General features: G+C 58.4%; 1 protein-coding gene across 1 annotated transcript in view; it reads left to right on the top strand.

The window, feature by feature from the left end:
• The window catches only part of homer2 (homer scaffold protein 2), an 87,805-nt gene that overhangs the window by 32,935 nt on the left and 36,787 nt on the right, over positions 1-18,083 (top strand). Inside the window, exon 3 of the mRNA XM_038813620.1 lies at positions 17,815-17,946. Within this exon, the coding sequence (XP_038669548.1) occupies positions 17,815-17,946 (132 nt within the window). The remainder of the gene's footprint in view (positions 1-17,814; positions 17,947-18,083) is intronic.

The following is an 18,083-nucleotide window of genomic DNA, read 5'->3' as shown; positions in this document are numbered from 1 at the left end:
GATGGCAGGAACACACTGCCTGGGAGGGTGGTGACGGTCTGGAACGCGCTGCCTGGGAGGATGGTGACGGTGTGGAACACACTGCCTGGGAGGGTGGTGACGGTCTGGAACACACTGCCTGGGAGGGTGTGACGGTCAGGAACACACTGCCTGGGAGGTGGTGATGGTCTGGAACGCACTGCCTGGGAGGGGGTAGAGGCTGGAACGCACTGCCTGGGAGGGTGGTGACGGTCTGGAATGCACTGCCTGGGAGGGTGGTGACGGTCTGGAATGCACTGCCTGGGAGGGTGGTGAGGGTCTGGAACGCACTGCCTGGGAGGGTGGGGATGGTCAGGAACACACTGCCTGGGAGGGTGGTGATGGTCTGGAACGCACTGCCTGGGAGGGTGGTGATGGTCTGGAACGCACTGTCTGGGAGGGTGGTGATGGTCTGGAACGCACTGCCTGGGAGGGTGGTGACAGTCTGGAACACACTGCCTGGGAGGGTGGTGACGGTCAGGAACACACTGCCTGGGAGGGTGGTGACGGTCAGGAACACACTGCCTAGGAGGGTGGTGATGGTCTGGAACGCACTGCCTGGGAGGGTGGTGATGGTCTGGAACGCACTGCCTGGGAGGGTGGTGACAGTCTGGAACGCACTGCCTGGGAGGGTGGTGACGGTCAGGAACGCGCTGCCTGGGAGGGTGGTTACGGTCAGGAACGCACTGCCTGGGAGGGTGGTGACGGTCAGGAACGCACTGCCTGGGAGGGTGGTGACGGTCAGGAACACACTGCCTGGGAGGGTGGTGACGGTCAGGAACGCACTGCCTGGGAGGGTGGTGACGGTCAGGAACGCACTGCCTGGGAGGGTGTGACGGTGTGGAACACACTGCCTGGGAGGGTGGTGATGGTCTGGAACGCGCTGCCTGGGAGGGTAGGGATGGTCAGGAACGCACTGCCTGGGAGGGTGGTGATAGTCCGGAACGCACTGCCTGGAGGGTGGTGATGGTCTGGAACGCACTGCCTGGGAGGGTGGGGATGGTCTGGAACGCACTGCCTGGGAGGGTGGTAGAGGCAGGTTGCCTCACATCCTTTAAAATGTTCCTGGCTGAGCACTTGGCAAGTCTTAACATTCAAGGCTATGGGCCAAGTGCTGGCAAATGGGATTAGGTAGGCCTTTCATGCGTCGGAGCAGAATCGATGGGCTGAAGGGCCTCTTCTGCATTGTAGTATTCTGTGATTCTGTGATCACTACACCCCTCTGTCATCTGGACAATGGTAACGTTCTTAAACAGACAGTGCTGCTGGGGCCAGGGATCAGGGACCAATCTCATGATTGCACTATGCCACAGAGAGACTGTCATTCCAGTCGTTAGTCCAGTGATTGTTCACTTTGGGTGAACGCAGTCTGGATATTATTTCATTTCATTCTGTCCAGTTTGGAAGCTTTCTGAAACACAAACTCACAGAAACTGCTCGAGAGCTTCAGGAAAACCGTGTGCAACTCTTTAAACAATTCAGGTTCCCAGGTTCGATTCCCGGCTTGGGTCACTGTCTGTGTGGAGTCGGCACGTTCTCCCCGTGTCTGCGTGGGTTTCCTCCGGGTGCTCCGGTTCCTCCCACAGTCCAAAGAAGTGTCGGTTAGGTGGATTGGCCATGCTAAATTGCCCTTAGTGTCCAAAAAGGTTAGGTGGGGTTACTGGGTTATAGGGATAGGGTGGAGGCATGGGCTTAAGTAGGTGCTCTTTCCAAGAGCCGGTGCAGACTTGATGGGCTGAATGGCATCTTTCTGTACTGTAAATTCTATGATTATATGAATTCCTGGCAACCGAGGGGTGAGTTTAATGCAGCAGAGAGTCAGCTCCAATACACACACTGGCCAAAATTCCCCACCTGTATCGATTTACTGTTGCTGCTGGCAACGCAGCCCCGCCCTGCCCATGGGTTTCCCGGTGGGGAGGGGGGGAGGGGGGGGGGGAACTTCAATGGGAAAACCCCAGGGACAAGCGGTGGGAAGATGGAATCCCGCTGGCAGTGAATGGCGCTCCGCCAGGAAACACACGGCTAAGGGACCGGAGAGTCTAGTCCGCTGTTACAACCCCTACTGGGGTGTGGTAAAAACTGTCAAACTGCAGCATTACCGTGCGGATAGAATCAGTGAGCTGCTACAATTCGGGCATTAAATTGATGATGTGGATTTCATTGTGACGCTGACGATTCTTCAACTCCCTCCAGTTCTTGTCCACATCGAATCACCCCAACTCATAACCCTGGCCCCCTGACCCCCACTGACCCATTACCCTGACCCCCACTGACCCATAACCCCGGACCCTGACCCCCACTGACCCATAACCCCGGCCTCCTGACCCCCACTGACCCATAACCCCGGCTCCCTGACCCACACTGACCCATAACCCCGGCTCCCTGACCCCCACTGACCCATAACCCCGGCCCCCTGACCCCCACTGACCCATAACCCCGGCCACCTGACCCCCACTGACCCATAACCCCGGACCCTGACCCCCACTGACCCATAACCCCGGCCTCCTGACCCCCACTGACCCATACCCCGGCTCCCTGACCCACACTGACCCATAACCCCCGGCTCCCTGACCCCCACTGACCCATAACCCCGGCCCCCTGACCCCCACTGACCCATAACCCCGGCTCCCTGACCCCCACTGACCCATAACCCCGGCTCCCTGGCCCCCACTGACCCATAACCCCGGCCCCCTGACCCCCACTGACCCATAACCCTGGCTCCCTGACCCCCACTGACCCATAACCCTAGACCCCTGACCTCCCCCTGACCCCCACTGACCCATACTCCCAGCTCCCTGACCCACACTGACCCATAACCCCAGACCCCTGACCCCCACTGACCCATATCCCCGGCCCCCTGACCCCCACTGACCCATAATCCCGGCCCCCTGACCCCGACTGACCCCCACTGACCCATAACCCCAGCCTCCTGACCCCCACTGACCCATAACCCCAGCTCCCTGACCCCCACTGACCCATAACCCCGGCCTCCTGACCCCCACTGACCCATAACCCCAGCTCCCTGACCCCCACTGACCCATAACCCCAGGCCACCAGGGAGGCAAAGGCCAAAACGTCGGCCTTTCTCCCCCCCCCCCCCCCCCCCCCCCCGGGCTCCCGGGTCTTCCCACACTCCAAATATTATTATCACTGGGCTCGGCGTCACCCTCTCTTCCAGGACCTCTGACATGACATCCGCAAATCCCTGTCAGAATCCCCATAGCTTCAGACACGCCAAGGGGGAGGTTCACAGGACCTCCCCCATACCGTCCACACCTGTCCTCCACCTCCTCAATAAACCTACTCCAGGGCAGTGACTCTCCTCAGGCCCTTCTCCCATAGCTCGACTTGCAACTCCCCCCCCCCCCCCCCCCCCCCAAGCTCGTCCTCCCACTTCCTCTTCACCTCCCCGATTGGGACCCCTTCCCACTCCATCAATTCCTTAGAATTTCTTCCTGTTCTTAATTGTCTTTAAGAAGATGGTGTTGAATCTATTCCACCTCCATTTTCTGCTGGTTTTCTATTTGTTCATGAATTTCACAGGAAGACAGGGCTGGTAAATGCTCAGTGTCCAGAACAGCAGCAGCCAATAGGAATTGGAGGAGACACAGGGAGGGTGAGGGCAATGGAGGGGGTGTGGGTGAGGGTGAGGGTGGGGTTTGGCAGCTGCGGGAATCAATAACAATGCTGAGACTCGGCGATTTAGCTGGAATTTAATAATCAGACTGTTTGTGTAAAACTGGCTGACCGGGCTTTGAACTGCCCGAAGACCAATCAGATTCTGTCCCCATCGCCAGGTAGCGAGTTTAGATTTTGTCAGCACAGGAAATCAGCCAAGACCGGGTGAGGGAAATAATCTGATTCTTGCTGTGTTGCCATGGTTACATCACATTACATGCCAACATCCAAACATGGGAGTGCAATATCTTTAAGCTAAAAAAGATTTTAAACTGTGGAATCCGGGTGAATCGTGTGATTTAAATCAGGAGCAGCACAGGATGGAATCTCTGCTGTAATACATTGGACTGGGGTTATACTGCTCACTGTGAGGCTCCCTCCCAATATCAGGGGTGTTTATCGATTAGCACCTGCCCCTGTGGAGGGGTTGGGAGCGAGGGAGGAGGGGGAAGGGGATGCATTTTGGTTCAGTCAGTTTTGGGTGTGTTCACTAGACCAAGAGGAAAAGAAAATTATCATTAAATTGTCTTTGGTTGTCAAAGCAGCTGTCTGCATGTCTGCTTGGTGATTGGACGATGTGGCTCGAAGTGGCACCTTATGTGGCCTAATTCCCACATTGTGGCAGGTGGTATGTTTATTCTCTCTGCTGAGATCAACTAATTAAAAAATCGTGGGGTCTTTTACAAAATTATTTTTGTCTAGTCCTTTGTTCCCAAATTTGGTGCCTTCCGCTTTCAAAGACGAGAATGGGAATTTTCATGAGGGATGTCAGAGTCAGTGGGATGGAATAGCTTGATGAAGACTCAACAATGATGAGCAAATATTAATCTCGGGAAAGGTAAATTCAGGACTGAGGGCAGGAGATGCTCAACATACAGTGACTAAGATGTAACACAGAGGCTCAGTCCCGAACACAGATACTATCCTGGCATCATCGATAAAAAAAGTTGGACAGGAGCTTCTGGATGGCTGAGTTAAATTGAATCAAATGACTGCCATCATCTGTATCTATTGTTAATCTGCAAACGCCTGGTGCAGCAATTGATCTCTGACTGTCCTCAGGCTGTGTCTAGTCACAGGAACAGACTTTGTGATGTCAACAGCACAATAATACATTGAACTTCATTCCGTTTTACACTCTGGTGAATATAAGGCAACATATTCCCCCAACACACTGAACATAAAACAACATATTATTCAGACGAGAATCCCAACAATTTGTAATTTGTAAGACTGTGAGTGAAGAATACAAGACCACAAGAGTAATAAGACTGACCAATCGGCATCTTTTATGTTAAACTTTAAACACAGCATAAATCACATTAGCAGCACAGTCATAGCTTTACAATTAATAGTTTAAATAGTTCTTAAATAAAAGGAGAAAATAAATTTAATTCCCTAAAGAAACCTTTCACTATATATTCCAATTAAGCAACACAATACAGTTTAAAAGCCACTATATTTGAATCCAGGTTTTATAATAGCAACAAAATATAAGTATAATATACAATATATAACAATTTCCTAATATCATCACACCTCCCCTTTAAAAAACGGAACCAGGACTATGAAAAGATTCATTTTCCAAAGTCTTTTCAACTTTAGAAACTACCCATTACTAAACTATTATATCATATGACACATACCTCATCATATTTAAGCAGACAAATTTGACCATCAATATAATCCATTTCATTCTTTCTTTCTCAACTTGGAAAGTTACTGTAATAACTCCCACCAAACCCACGGGACGTCCCAATTGATCTCTCTGTGGGACTCATGGAATACCAGCTCCCCCACTGAGGGGCGGGAGCCGCACAGCTGGGACTCATGAATCTAGTGCTTCAAAACTGGCCCGGATTGGGACCAGCATAATTGATATTTCCGGCCCGGATTACCGGCATTATCTGTTCTCCCGGCCCGGATTGGGACCGGATGATTGGTTGTCCTGGCCCGGATTGGGACCGGATGATTGGTTGTCCCGGCCCGGATTGGGACCAGATGATTGGTTGTCCCGGCCCGGATTGGGACCGGATGATTGGTTGTCCTGGTCCGGATTGGGACTGGACGATTGGTTGTCCTGGTCCGGATTGGGACCGGATGATTGGTTGTCCCGGTCTATCTCACCCCCTCCCCACCTCACCCCTCCTCCCCACCTCAACCCCTCCCCACCTCAACCCATCCCCACCTCACCCCCTCCCCACCTCACCCACTCCCCACCTCACCCACTCCCCACCTCACCCCTCCTCCCCACCTCACCCCTCCTCCCCACCTCACCCCCTCCCCACCTCAACCCATCCCCACCTCACCCCCTCCCCACCTCACCCCCTCCCCACCTCACCCCCTCCCCAACTCCCCACCTCACCCACTCCCCACCTCACCCCCACCTCACCCACTCCCCACCTCACCCACTCCCCACCTCACCCCCACCTCATCCCCAACCTCACCCCCTCCCCACCCACCTCACCCCCTCCCCACCTCACCCCCACCCCACCGCCTCTCCCCCCCCCACCTCCCCCCTCCCCACCTCACCCCCCCACCTCCCCCCCTCCCCACCTCACCCCCTCCCCACCTCACCCCCTCACACCCACCCCACTTCACCCCCTCCCCACCTCACCCCCTCCCCACCTCACCCCCTCCCCACCTCACCCCCTCCCCACCTCACCCCCTCACCCCCTCACCCCCTCCCCACCCCCTCACCCCCTCCCCACCCCCTCACCCCCTCCCCCCTCCCCACCTCACACCCTCCCTACCTCACCCCCTCCCTACCTCACCCCCTCCCCACCTCACCCCCTCCCCCCTCCCCACCTCACCACCTCACCCCCCCCACCTCACCCCCTCCTCACCTCACCCCCCCACCTCACCCCACCTCACCCCCTCCTCACCCCCTCCTCACCCCCTCCTCACCCCCTCCTCACCCCCTCCTCACCTCCACCTCACCCCTCCTCACCTCCACCTCACCCCCTTCCCACCTACCCACCTCACCCCCTCCCCCCCTCCCCACCTCACCACCTCACCCCCTCCTCACCTCACCCCCCCCTACCTCACCCCCTCCTCACCTCACCCCCCCACCTCACCCCCTCCTCACCTCACCCCCTCACCTCACCCCCTCCTCACCCCTCCTCACCTCACCCCACCTCACCCCCTCCTCACCCCCTCCTCACCCCCTCCTCACCTCCACCTCACCCCCGCCTCACCTCCACCTCACCTCCACCTCACCACCTAACCCCCTCACCCACCTCACCCCCTCACCCACCTCCCCCCTCTCCACCTTGCCCCCTCCCCAGCCCCTAACAGTTGACAGTAACCAGCTCCCCCAAATATAGTATAAACAATCCCCATCTTGTGGAACCGCTCAGCCCCCCCCCCCCCCCGAGCAAATTTCACCTTCTCCAAATCCAGAAATTCCATTAGATCCCCCCCCCCCCCGACATACTGAGGCGCGGGGGGGGGGGGGGGGGGGGGGGGCGGAGCAGACCTCCACCCCAAAAGGACCCACCTGCGAGCAATCAACAAGGCGAAGGCTAAACCATCTGCCCCCCGCTCCTATCTACAACTCCGGCAAGTCCAACACCCCGAATATGGCCCCCAGGGGACTGGGCTCGAAGTCCATGTACAGGATCATTGACATGGTGCTGAAAACCTCTCCAACTTAGGGCAGGACCAGAACATGTGATTGGCTGGGCCCCACCCCTCAAACAACCGGCTCATCCTCGACTTTGTCAAGTGCGCTCCGTGTACCACCTTTATCAACCCCGGCCTCGAACACGAGGTTGAGGTGTTCACCCTCCGCACAACCTCACACCACATCCCCTCCTCCAGCCTCATCCCCAGCCCCTCCTCCAGCCTCATCCCCAGCCCCTCCCCCAGCCTCACACCACAGCCCCTCCTCCAGCCTCACACCACAACCCCTCCTCCAGCCTCACACCACATCCCCTCCTCCAGCCTCACCCCCAGCCCCTCCTCCAGCCTCACACCACAGCCCCTCCTCCAGCCTCACACCACATCCCCTCCTCCAGCCTCACACCACATCCCCTCCTCCAGCCTCATCCCCAGCCCCTCCTCCAGCCTCACACCACATCCCCTCCTCCAGCCTCACACCACATCCCCTCCTCCAGCCTCATCCCCAGCCCCTCCTCCAGCCTCATCCCCAGCCCCTCCTCCAGCCTCACACCACATCCCCTCCTCCAGCCTCATCCCCAACCCCTCCTCCAGCCTCATCCCCAGCCCCTCCTCCAGCCTCATCCCCAGCCCCTCCTCCAGCCTCACACCACATCCCCTCCTCCAGCCTCATCCCCAGCCCCTCCTCCAGCCTCACATCACAGCCCCTCCTCCAGCCTCATCCCCAGCCCCTCCTCCAGCCTCACACCACAGCCCCTCCTCCAGCCTCACACCACATCCCCTCCTCCAGCCTCACACCACAGCCCCTCCTCCAGCCTCATCCCCAGCCCCTCCTCCAGCCTCATCCCCAGCCCCTCCTCCAGCCTCACACCACAGCCCCTCCTCCAGCCTCACACCACATCCCCTCCTCCAGCCTCACACCACTGCCCCTCCTCCAGCCTCACACCACAGCCCCTCCTCCAGCCTCACACCACAGCCCCTCCTCCAGCCTCACACCACATCCCCTCCTCCAGCCTCACACCCCAGCCCCTCCTCCAGCCTCACACCACATCCCCTCCTCCAGCCTCACACCACATCCCCTCCTCCAGCCTCATCCCCAGCCCCTCCTCCAGCCTCATCCCCAGCCCCTCCTCCAGCCTCACACCACCGCCCCTCCTCCAGCCTCACACCACATCCCCTCCTCCAGCCTCACACCACATCCCCTCCTCCAGCCTCATCCCCAGCCCCTCCTCCAGCCTCATCCCCAGCCCCTCCTCCAGCCTCACACCACCGCCCCTCCTCCAGCCTCACACCACATCCCCTCCTCCAGCCTCACACCACCGCCCCTCCTCCAGCCTCATCCCCAGCCCCCCCCTCCAGCCTCATCCCCAGCCCCCCTCCAGCCTCATCCCCAGCCCCCCCTCCAGCCTCATCCCCCCCTCCAGCCTCATCCCCAGCCCCCCCTCCAGCCTCATCCCCAGCCCCCCCTCCAGCCTCATCCCCAGCCCCCCCTCCAGCCCCCCCTCCAGCCTCATCCCCAGCCCCCCCTCCAGCCTCATCCCCAGCCCCCCCTCCAGCCTCATCCCCAGCCCCCCCTCCAGCCTCATCCCCAGCCCCCCCCTCCAGCCTCATCCCCAGCCCCCCCCTCCAGCCTCATCCCCAGCCCCCCCTCCAGCCTCATCCCCAGCCCCCCCTCCAGCCCCCCCTCCAGCCTCATCCCAGCCCCCCTCCAGCCTCATCCCCAGCCCCCCCCTCCAGCCTCATCCCCAGCCCCCCCCCTCCAGCCTCATCCCCAGCCCCCCCCTCCAGCCTCATCCCCAGCCCCCCCCTCCAGCCTCATCCCCAGCCCCCCCTCCAGCCTCATCCCCAGCCCCCCCTCCAGCCTCATCCCCAGCCCCCCCTCCAGCCTCATCCCCAGCCCCCCCCTCCAGCCTCATCCCCAGCCCCCCCTCCAGCCTCATCCCCAGCCCCCCCTCCAGCCTCATCCCCAGCCCCCCCTCCAGCCTCATCCCCAGCCCCCCTCCAGCCTCATCCCCAGCCCCCCTCCAGCCTCATCCCCAGCCCCCCCTCCAGCCTCATCCCCAGCCCCCCCTCCAGCCTCATCCCCAGCCCCCCCTCCAGCCTCATCCCCAGCCCCTCCTCCAGCCTCATCCCCAGCCCCCCCTCCAGCCTCATCCCCAGCCCCCCCTCCAGCCTCATCCCCAGCCCCCCCTCCAGCCTCATCCCCAGCCCCCCCTCCAGCCTCATCCCCAGCCCCCCCTCCAGCCTCATCCCCAGCCCCCCCTCCAGCCTCACCCCCAGCCCCCCCTCCAGCCTCATCCCCAGCCCCCCCTCCAGCCTCATCCCCAGCCCCCCCTCCAGCCTCATCCCCAGCCCCCCCTCCAGCCTCATCCCCAGCCCGCCCTCCAGCCTCATCCCCAGCCCCCCCTCCAGCCTCATCCCCAGCCCCCCCTCCAGCCTCATCCCCAGCCCCCCCTCCAGCCTCATCCCCAGCCCCCCCTCCAGCCTCATCCCCAGCCCCCCCTCCAGCCTCATCCCCAGCCCCCCCTCCAGCCTCATCCCCAGCCCCCCCTCCAGCCTCATCCCCAGCCCCCCCTCCAGCCTCATCCCCAGCCCCCCCTCCAGCCTCACCCCCAGCCCCCCCTCCAGCCTCATCCCCAGCCCCCCCTCCAGCCTCATCCCCAGCCCCCCCTCCAGCCTCATCCCCAGCCCCCCCTCCAGCCTCATCCCCAGCCCCCCTCCAGCCTCATCCCCAGCCCCCCCTCCAGCCTCATCCCCAGCCCCCCCTCCAGCCTCATCCCCAGCCCCCCCTCCAGCCTCATCCCCAGCCCCCCCTCCAGCCTCATCCCCAGCCCCCCCTCCAGCCTCATCCCCAGCCCCCCCTCCAGCCTCATCCCCAGCCCCCCCTCCAGCCTCATCCCCAGCCCCCCCTCCAGCCTCATCCCCAGCCCCCCCTCCAGCCTCATCCCCAGCCCCCCCTCCAGCCTCATCCCCAGCCCCCCCTCCAGCCTCATCCCCAGCCCCCCCTCCAGCCTCATCCCCAGCCCCCCCTCCAGCCTCATCCCCAGCCCCCCCTCCAGCCTCATCCCCAGCCCCCCCTCCAGCCTCATCCCCAGCCCCCCCTCCAGCCTCAGCCCCAGCCCCCCCTCCAGCCTCATCCCCAGCCCCCCCTCCACCTCATCCCCAGCCCCCCCCTCCATCCTCATCCCCAGCCCCCCCCTCCAGCCTCATCCCAGCCCCCCCCTCCAGCCTCATCCCAGCCCCCCCTCCAGCCTCATCCCCAGCCCCCCCTCCAGCCTCATCCCCAGCCCCCCCTCCAGCCTCATCCCCAGCCCCTCCTCCAGCCTCATCCCCAGCCCCTCCTCCAGCCTCATCCCCAGCCCCTCCTCCAGCCTCATCCCCAGCCCCTCCTCCAGCCTCACACCACAGCCCCTCCTCCAGCCTCACACCACAGCCCCTCCTCCAGCCTCACACCACATCCCCTCCTCCAGCCTCACACCACAGCCCCTCCTCCAGCCTCACAACCACATCCCCTCCTCCCCAGCCCCACACCACATCCCCTCCTCCAGCCTCATCCCCAGCCCCTCCTCCAGCCTCATCCCCAGCCCCTCCTCCAGCCTCATCCCCAGCCCCTCCTCCAGCCTCACACCACATCCCCTCCTCCAGCCTCACACCACATCCCCTCCTCCAGCCTCACATCACAGCCCCTCCTCCAGCCTCACACCACATCCCCTCCTCCAGCCTCACACCCCAGCCCCTCCTCCAGCCTCATCCCCAGCCCCTCCTCCAGCCTCACACCACAGCCCCTCCTCCAGCCTCACACCACATCCCCTCCTCCAGCCTCACACCACATCCCCTCCTCCAGCCTCATCCCCAGCCCCTCCTCCAGCCTCACACCACAGCTCCTCCTCCAGCCTCACACCACATCCTCTCCTCCAGCCTCACACCACAGCCCCTCCTCCAGCCTCACACCACAGCCCCTCCTCCAGCCTCACACCTGTTGCGCGTTCTGGGTGAGTGTGCTTTACACTCAATTTGGCTCTGTTTTGTTCCTTAGCTCTAGAGTTGCCAGGTATCGTTATGATACCACCACAAGTTTCAAGTTCCAGTTCAGACCAATAACTCAATACACCAGTTAGGAAGTTCAAACAAGACACGTTTATTATAATAGTTATCTACTAATCATGCATGTAAAACTACAAGACTAGGCTAATCCTACCACTAACAGGCCAAATACCTATCTGGATAAGGGAACTGCCGGATCAGGGAACAAATGCTCTTGTTCTGCACTGGGTCCGCAGGTTTCCAGTCGGTGTGGACTAAAGGGGTCAGGAGTATCTACTCTCGTAGCGTGCGTTGTATGACACTTACTTGATGGCGGCTGCTGGCCAGGGCTCTCCTCTCCGTGCTCAATTTCGAGAGCTGCTACAAAGGTGTTCTTGTTGGGAGGGCTGGCTGAGAGAGAGAGCTGGGGTCGGGGTCTCTGTCTTATGCCTCTCCCAGGGTCTCGCACCCACCTGGGCGGACCCTCTATACACTCGAAATCGATTGGGTCTCTTCCCAATCGATTGATTTGAATTTCCCCAATAACGGGGCTGTTCATTCGATCACTGGGCGGTTCTTGGGGCTTATTGTTTTGGACTTCTCTTGGCGCCGAGAAGTCTGGCCTTCTATTCAATGTACTGATTTGAGTTAACTTGTTTCCATTGTACCTGGGAACCACCGGGTATCGCCTCATTAGTATGCTAACTTGTTTTTTTCACAGTGCTGTCTGGTTTCTGCAGCAGTCAGAATACACAAGCGCTTTTGCAACATGACCATTTTCCCTGCATTCTTTGTAATCTTCCATTTTGTGTTGGGCAGTGGCCACCCCAGGTGGCTACACACCACAGCCCCTCCTCCAGCCTCATCCCCAGCTCCTCCTCCCACATGGCCTTGAGCCCTTCCAGGGACGCCACATCCTCCTCCCAAACCCCCCCATATATCACCAAAACGACCCCCCCACCAACCCCAGCACCAACAACACCCCATCCAACAACGAGGAGGGCGGTGACATCAGAAAGGTCGGAAAGACCTTTATCACCAGAAACCCTCCCAGGAGGGACCCCAAACTTCGACCCCAACTCCTCCAGACTCACAAACCACCCTTCCAAAAACAAGTCCTACATCCCCATCACCCCTCATTCCTGCCATCCCCAAACCCTCACACCCATCCTCCCAGCTCAAACCCGTGGTTCCCTGGGATCGGAATCAACTTCGACCCCAGCCTAAAGTGTTGCCGTAACTGCCTTTCAGCGTGGCCACTACAACCGGACTCCCCGAATACCTTCCCGGGGCAAACGGGTGGCGCCATTGCCAGTGCCCGCAGCCCTGAACCCTGACCAGAGCCCACCTCCACCCTCACCCACAAAGCCTCCGACTCCCTACTGCATCCCCGCACCTTCGCCACCCAATAGTGTAACAGGTTCAGAAGGCCAAGACCCCCGACTGTCGCCCTCTCTGAAGCACTGTCGCCCACTTCCCTGCCCACACAAACAAACAAACCAACCTATCCCCCCTCAAAGCCGAGCCCAGTCCCGAGCCACCTGGACTCCCAGATTCCTAAAGTGGGTTGTTGCTCCCCCAAAACCCACTCCCGCCCCCGGAGAAGACACCACAAACACTCACTCTTTTCAAAGTTTAACGTACAGCCTGAAAAAGCCCCAAATCTCTGAAGCAGTCCCATTTAATCCCCCACTGACGAGCCCGGATTAGAGATAAACAGCAACAGATCGTCAGCGTACAGGGGCACCCTATCCACCCCCCCCCCCCCCCCCCCCCCATTAATCGAAGCACCTCAGCGAAATGGCCAAAGGCTGTATTGTCAGCGCAAACAGAAGGGGGGGGGGGGGTACATGGGACACCCCTGCCTTGTACCCCTGTGCAGAGGAAAGTACCCCAAACTCATCTTTTTGTGCACACTCACCATCGGGCCCTCATGCAACAGTTTCACCCAAGCCCCAAATTTAGGCCCAATCCCAAACCTCTCCAACACAACAAATAGTTCCAGTCCGCACCATCAAACGCCTCCTCTGCATCCACCAACTCCAACTCTGTCTCTACTGTCAGAGAAAGCACCACATTCAACAGACGCCACAGATTAGACGACAGCTGCCTGCCCTTTATGAACCGTCTGCTATTCCCCCAATCACCTTCGGGAGACACTCCTCCAACCTCATTGCCAGAAACTGGGCAGCCACATTCAATCGGGATATTGGCCGATACAACCCACACTCGACTGGGTCCTTATCCTTTTCCAGCAGCAGAGAAATGGATGCCTGTCCTATAGCCTCCGGCAGTAACCCCTTCACTACCGCATCCTCGAACATCTCCACCAGCAGCAGCGCCAACTTATCTGGGAAGTTCTTATAAAGCACCGTCCGGCCCCAGTGCCTTACCCATCTACATCTTCCCTATTGCCGCCCGCATTTCCTCCACCCCACAGGCTCCTCCAGCCCTGCCCTCTCCTCCTCTCCCACCTCAGGATATTCCAACCACCCCAGAAACTCTCTCATGTCTGACTCATCCTCCAGAGGCTCCGACGTATACAGATTCTGATGTGTTGGGCAGGCTGGGTCGATGTGGACTGCGTTTGATGCAGTGTAGCGAGAGACAGACCTCTAACACTTGATGAGATGCAACAGGATTTTATTTAACGTCTTAACTATAATACATGTTTTAACTGTGGGTTGACACTATGCTGAGTTGACTGGAGACCTGAGGCTAACCTGACCAGACTATCCTGCTACCACATGGTGTTTGTTCTAGTTGTTGCTCACGGGCTCTGACTGTCTCAGAGGCTGCATCCCGAGAGAGCGGGAAAACTGGTGCCCTCTGGCTTTATAGTGGTCGTGTCCTGTCTGGTGATTGGCTGCTCTGTTCTGTGTGTTCACTGGTCATCCTGTGTGTCAATCACTGCCTGTCTGTGCACCATCATATACCTGTGTGTATATTATGACAGATTCTTCCTCCGGACACTCCGGTTTCCTCCCACAAGTCCCGAAAAATATGCGAATTGGACATTCTGAATTCTCCCTCTGTGTACCCGAACAGGCGCCGGAATGCGGCGACTAGGGGCTTTTCACAATAACTTCATTGCAGTGTTAATGTAAGCCTACTTGTGACAATAATAAAGATTATTAAAAACTCTTCAAACACCTTTTTCACCTGCTGACACCTTATTCACAATTCTTTTCAAAGTTTAACTAATGGCCTGAAAAAGCCCCAAATTTCCGGTCCCCCCCCCCCCCCCCCCCCCCTCCTCCTCACTATCCCTCTCCATATCCCCCACCGAAGGGCTCTGCCCCCCCCCCCTCACTATCCCTCTCCATATTCCCCACCGAAGGGCTCTGCCCCCCCGCCCCCCCCCCCCTTACTATCCCTCTCCATATCCCCCACCGAAGGGCTCGGTTTGAGATATTCAGCAACAGATCATCAGCGTACGGGGACACACCCTATCCTCCACCTCCCTCCACCCCCCCCCCCCCCCCTCACTATCCCCCTCCATTATCTAAGCACCTCGGCACTATGGCCAAACGCTCTATCATCAGAGCAAACAGAAAGGGGGACATGGGTCCCCCCTGCCTCGTTCCCCTATGTAATGGGAAGTACCCGGGTTCACCTCATTCACACATTCGCCTTTGGTTCCTTAAAGAACAATTTAACCCACACCACAGACTTGGGCCCAATCCCAAATCCCTCCAACACTGCAAACAGGCAGCTCCACTCCACATTGGCTTACATGTGACTCCAGACCCACAGCAATGTGGTTGACTCTTAACTGTCCCCTCAAGGGTAGTTAGGGACGGGTAGTAAATGCTGGACAGCCGGTGACACCCACATCCCAGCAACGAATAAAAACCCCCCTTGATTTGTTACTGTGTTGTGAGTTGTGACTGAGCGTGTAAAAGATGTTTTTGTTTCAGTGAGTCTGTCACTGGAGTTAGTGATGAGGAGGTGGTTTGATGAGGGTGTGTTGTGGTGTGTTAGACTGTGTCACCTTTCCCCCCAAATCCGAATCAGTAAAATCATTGAATACAGAAACGTAATCAATATCAAAGCAGTGCCAACAAAGACAGGATAAGAGAATAGGATGGCATTGTGCCCCTGAGGGACAGGTAATCACAGCTGAGAGTGACAATGGTACAAGTGGTAACCTGGTAACTCAGTAACCTAGTAATCTGGGAACCCAGTAACCTGGTAATCTAGTCAGTAACCTGGTAACTCAGCAATCCGGTAATCTGGGAACCCAGTAACCTGGTAATCTAGTCAGTAACCTGGTAACTCAGCAATCCGGTAATCTGGGAACCCAGTAACCTGATAATCTAGTCAGTAACCTGGTAACTCAGCAATCCGGTAATCTGGGAACCCAGTAACCTGGTAATCTAGTCAGTAACCTGGTAACTCAGCAATCCGGTAATCTGGGAACCCAGTAACCTGATAATCTAGTCAGTAACCTGGTAACTCAGCAATCCGGTAATCTGGGAACCCAGTAACCTGATAATCTAGTCAGTAACCTGGTAACTCAGCAACCCGGTAATCTGGGAACCCACTAACCTGGTAATCTAGTCAGTAACCTGGTAACTCAGCAATCCGGTAATCTGGGAACCCAGTAACCTGATAATCAAGTCACCGACCTGATTACTCAGCAACCCGGCAATCTGGGAACCCAGTAACCTGGTAATCTGGGAACCCACTAACCTGGTAATCTAGTCAATGACCTGGGCCGGGATTCTCCCCTACCCGGCGGGGCGAGGGGTCCCGGCGTACCGAGAAGCACTCCGGCGTCGGGCCTCCACAAAAGGTGCTGAATTCTCCGCACCTTTAGGGGCTAGGCCTGCGTCGGAGTGGGTCCCGCTCCGACGACCGGCGGCAACGGCATTTGGCACCACGCCGACCGGCATCGGGGCTGGCCGAAAGGCCTTTGCCGGTCGGCGTAAGTCCGCGCGTGCGCCAGAGCGTCAGCGACCGCTGACGTCACCCCGGCGCATGCGCAGTGGCGGCGGCGGAAGAAAAAGAGTGCCCCCACGGCACAGGCCCACCCACCGATCGGTGGGCCCCGATCGCGGGCCATGCTACCGTGGGGTTAGGGGCTAGGCCCCCCCAGGATCCCGGGGGCCCGCTCGCGCCGCCTGCTCCCACTGCCACCGGAGGTGGTATAAACCACGTCGGCAGGAGAGGCCTGACAGCGGCGGGACGTTGGCCCATCGCGGGCCGGAGAATCGCCGCGGGGGGCCCGCCGACCGACGCGGCACGATTCCCGTCCCCGCCGATTCCCGGGTGGCGGAGAATTCCGGCCACGGCGGGGGCGGGATTTACGAAGGCTCCGGGCGATTCCCCGACACTGTGGGGGTCGGAGAATTCCGCCCCTGGTAACTCAGTAACCTGGTAACTTGAGAACACAGTAACCTGGTAATCTAGTCAGCAAACTGGTAACTCAGCAACCCGGTAATCTGGGAACCCAGTAACCTGATAATCTTGTCACTAACCTGGTAACTCAGTAACCTGGTAATTTGAGAACACAGTAACCTGGTAATCTGGGAACCCAGTAAACTGGTAATCTAGTCAGTAACCTGGCACCTCAGTAACCCAGTAACCTGGGAACTGAGTAACCTGGTAATGGTGTAACCTGGAAACACAGTAACCTGGTAATCTAGTACTTCGGTATCCTGGCAACCTGGTATCCTAGTAACCTGGGAACCCAGTAATCTAGTCAGTAACCTGGTAACCTGGGAACCTGGTAATCTAGTCAGTGACCTGGTAACTCAGCAACCCGGCAATCTGGGAACCCAGTAACCTGGTAATCTAGTCAGTAACCTGGTAACTCAGTAACCTGGTAATCTAGTCAGTAACCTGGTAATCTGGGAACCCAGTAACCTGGTAATCTAGTCGGTAACCTGGGAACCCAGTAACTTGGTAATCTAGTCAGTAACCTGGTAACTCAGTAACCTGGTAACTTGAGAACCCAGTAATCTGGTAATCTGGGAACCCAGTAAATTGGTAATCTAGTCAGTGACCTGGTAACTCAGTAACCTGGTAATTGCGTAACCTAGTAACCCAGGAACCCAGTAACCTAGTCAGTAACCTGCTAACTCAGTAACCTGGGAACCTGGTAATCTAGTCAGGAACTGGGGAACCCGGTAACCCTTGAACCCGCTAACAAGGTATCCTGGAATCCCGCTAACCCAGTAACCTGGGAACCCGGTAACCTGCTAACCCAGTAACCTGGGATCCCGCTAACCTGGGATCCCGCTAACCTGGTAACCCGGTAACCTGGGAACCCGGTAACCCGGTATCCTGGGATCCCGCTAACCCGGTAACCTGGGAACCCGGTATCCTGGAATCCCGCTAACCCGGTAACCTGGGCATGGGAAGATGTTACTCAGGAGAGAAATGAAACAACAAGGAGTGAAAATGGAGAAGTAATTGTTTGTTCGAGGTTTTTGCAATCCTGGTTTCTCCACTTGTGTCTCCCAGGTGATTATAAACAGCACCCTCACCCCAAACATGACCTTCACAAAAACCTCACAGAAGTTCGGGCAGTGGGCAGACAGCCGAGCCAACACCGTGTTCGGGCTAGGCTTCTCCTCCGAGCAACAACTAACCAAGGTAAGCGAGGGGGGGGGGGGGGGGGCATGAGGGAGGGAGGGGGAAGGAGGAAATGAGTGTGGGGGGAAAGGTGCCTCAGGACAGATTGGAGGGTGGCAGGGAGAGGGCAGGTGAGAGTGTAAGAAGGGGGCGGAGGC

Source organism: Scyliorhinus canicula, chromosome 12 (genome assembly GCF_902713615.1).
Source record: "Scyliorhinus canicula chromosome 12, sScyCan1.1, whole genome shotgun sequence".
Classification (NCBI taxonomy): Eukaryota; Metazoa; Chordata; class Chondrichthyes; order Carcharhiniformes; family Scyliorhinidae; genus Scyliorhinus; species Scyliorhinus canicula.
This window is presented reverse-complemented; position numbering and strand designations above follow the sequence as displayed.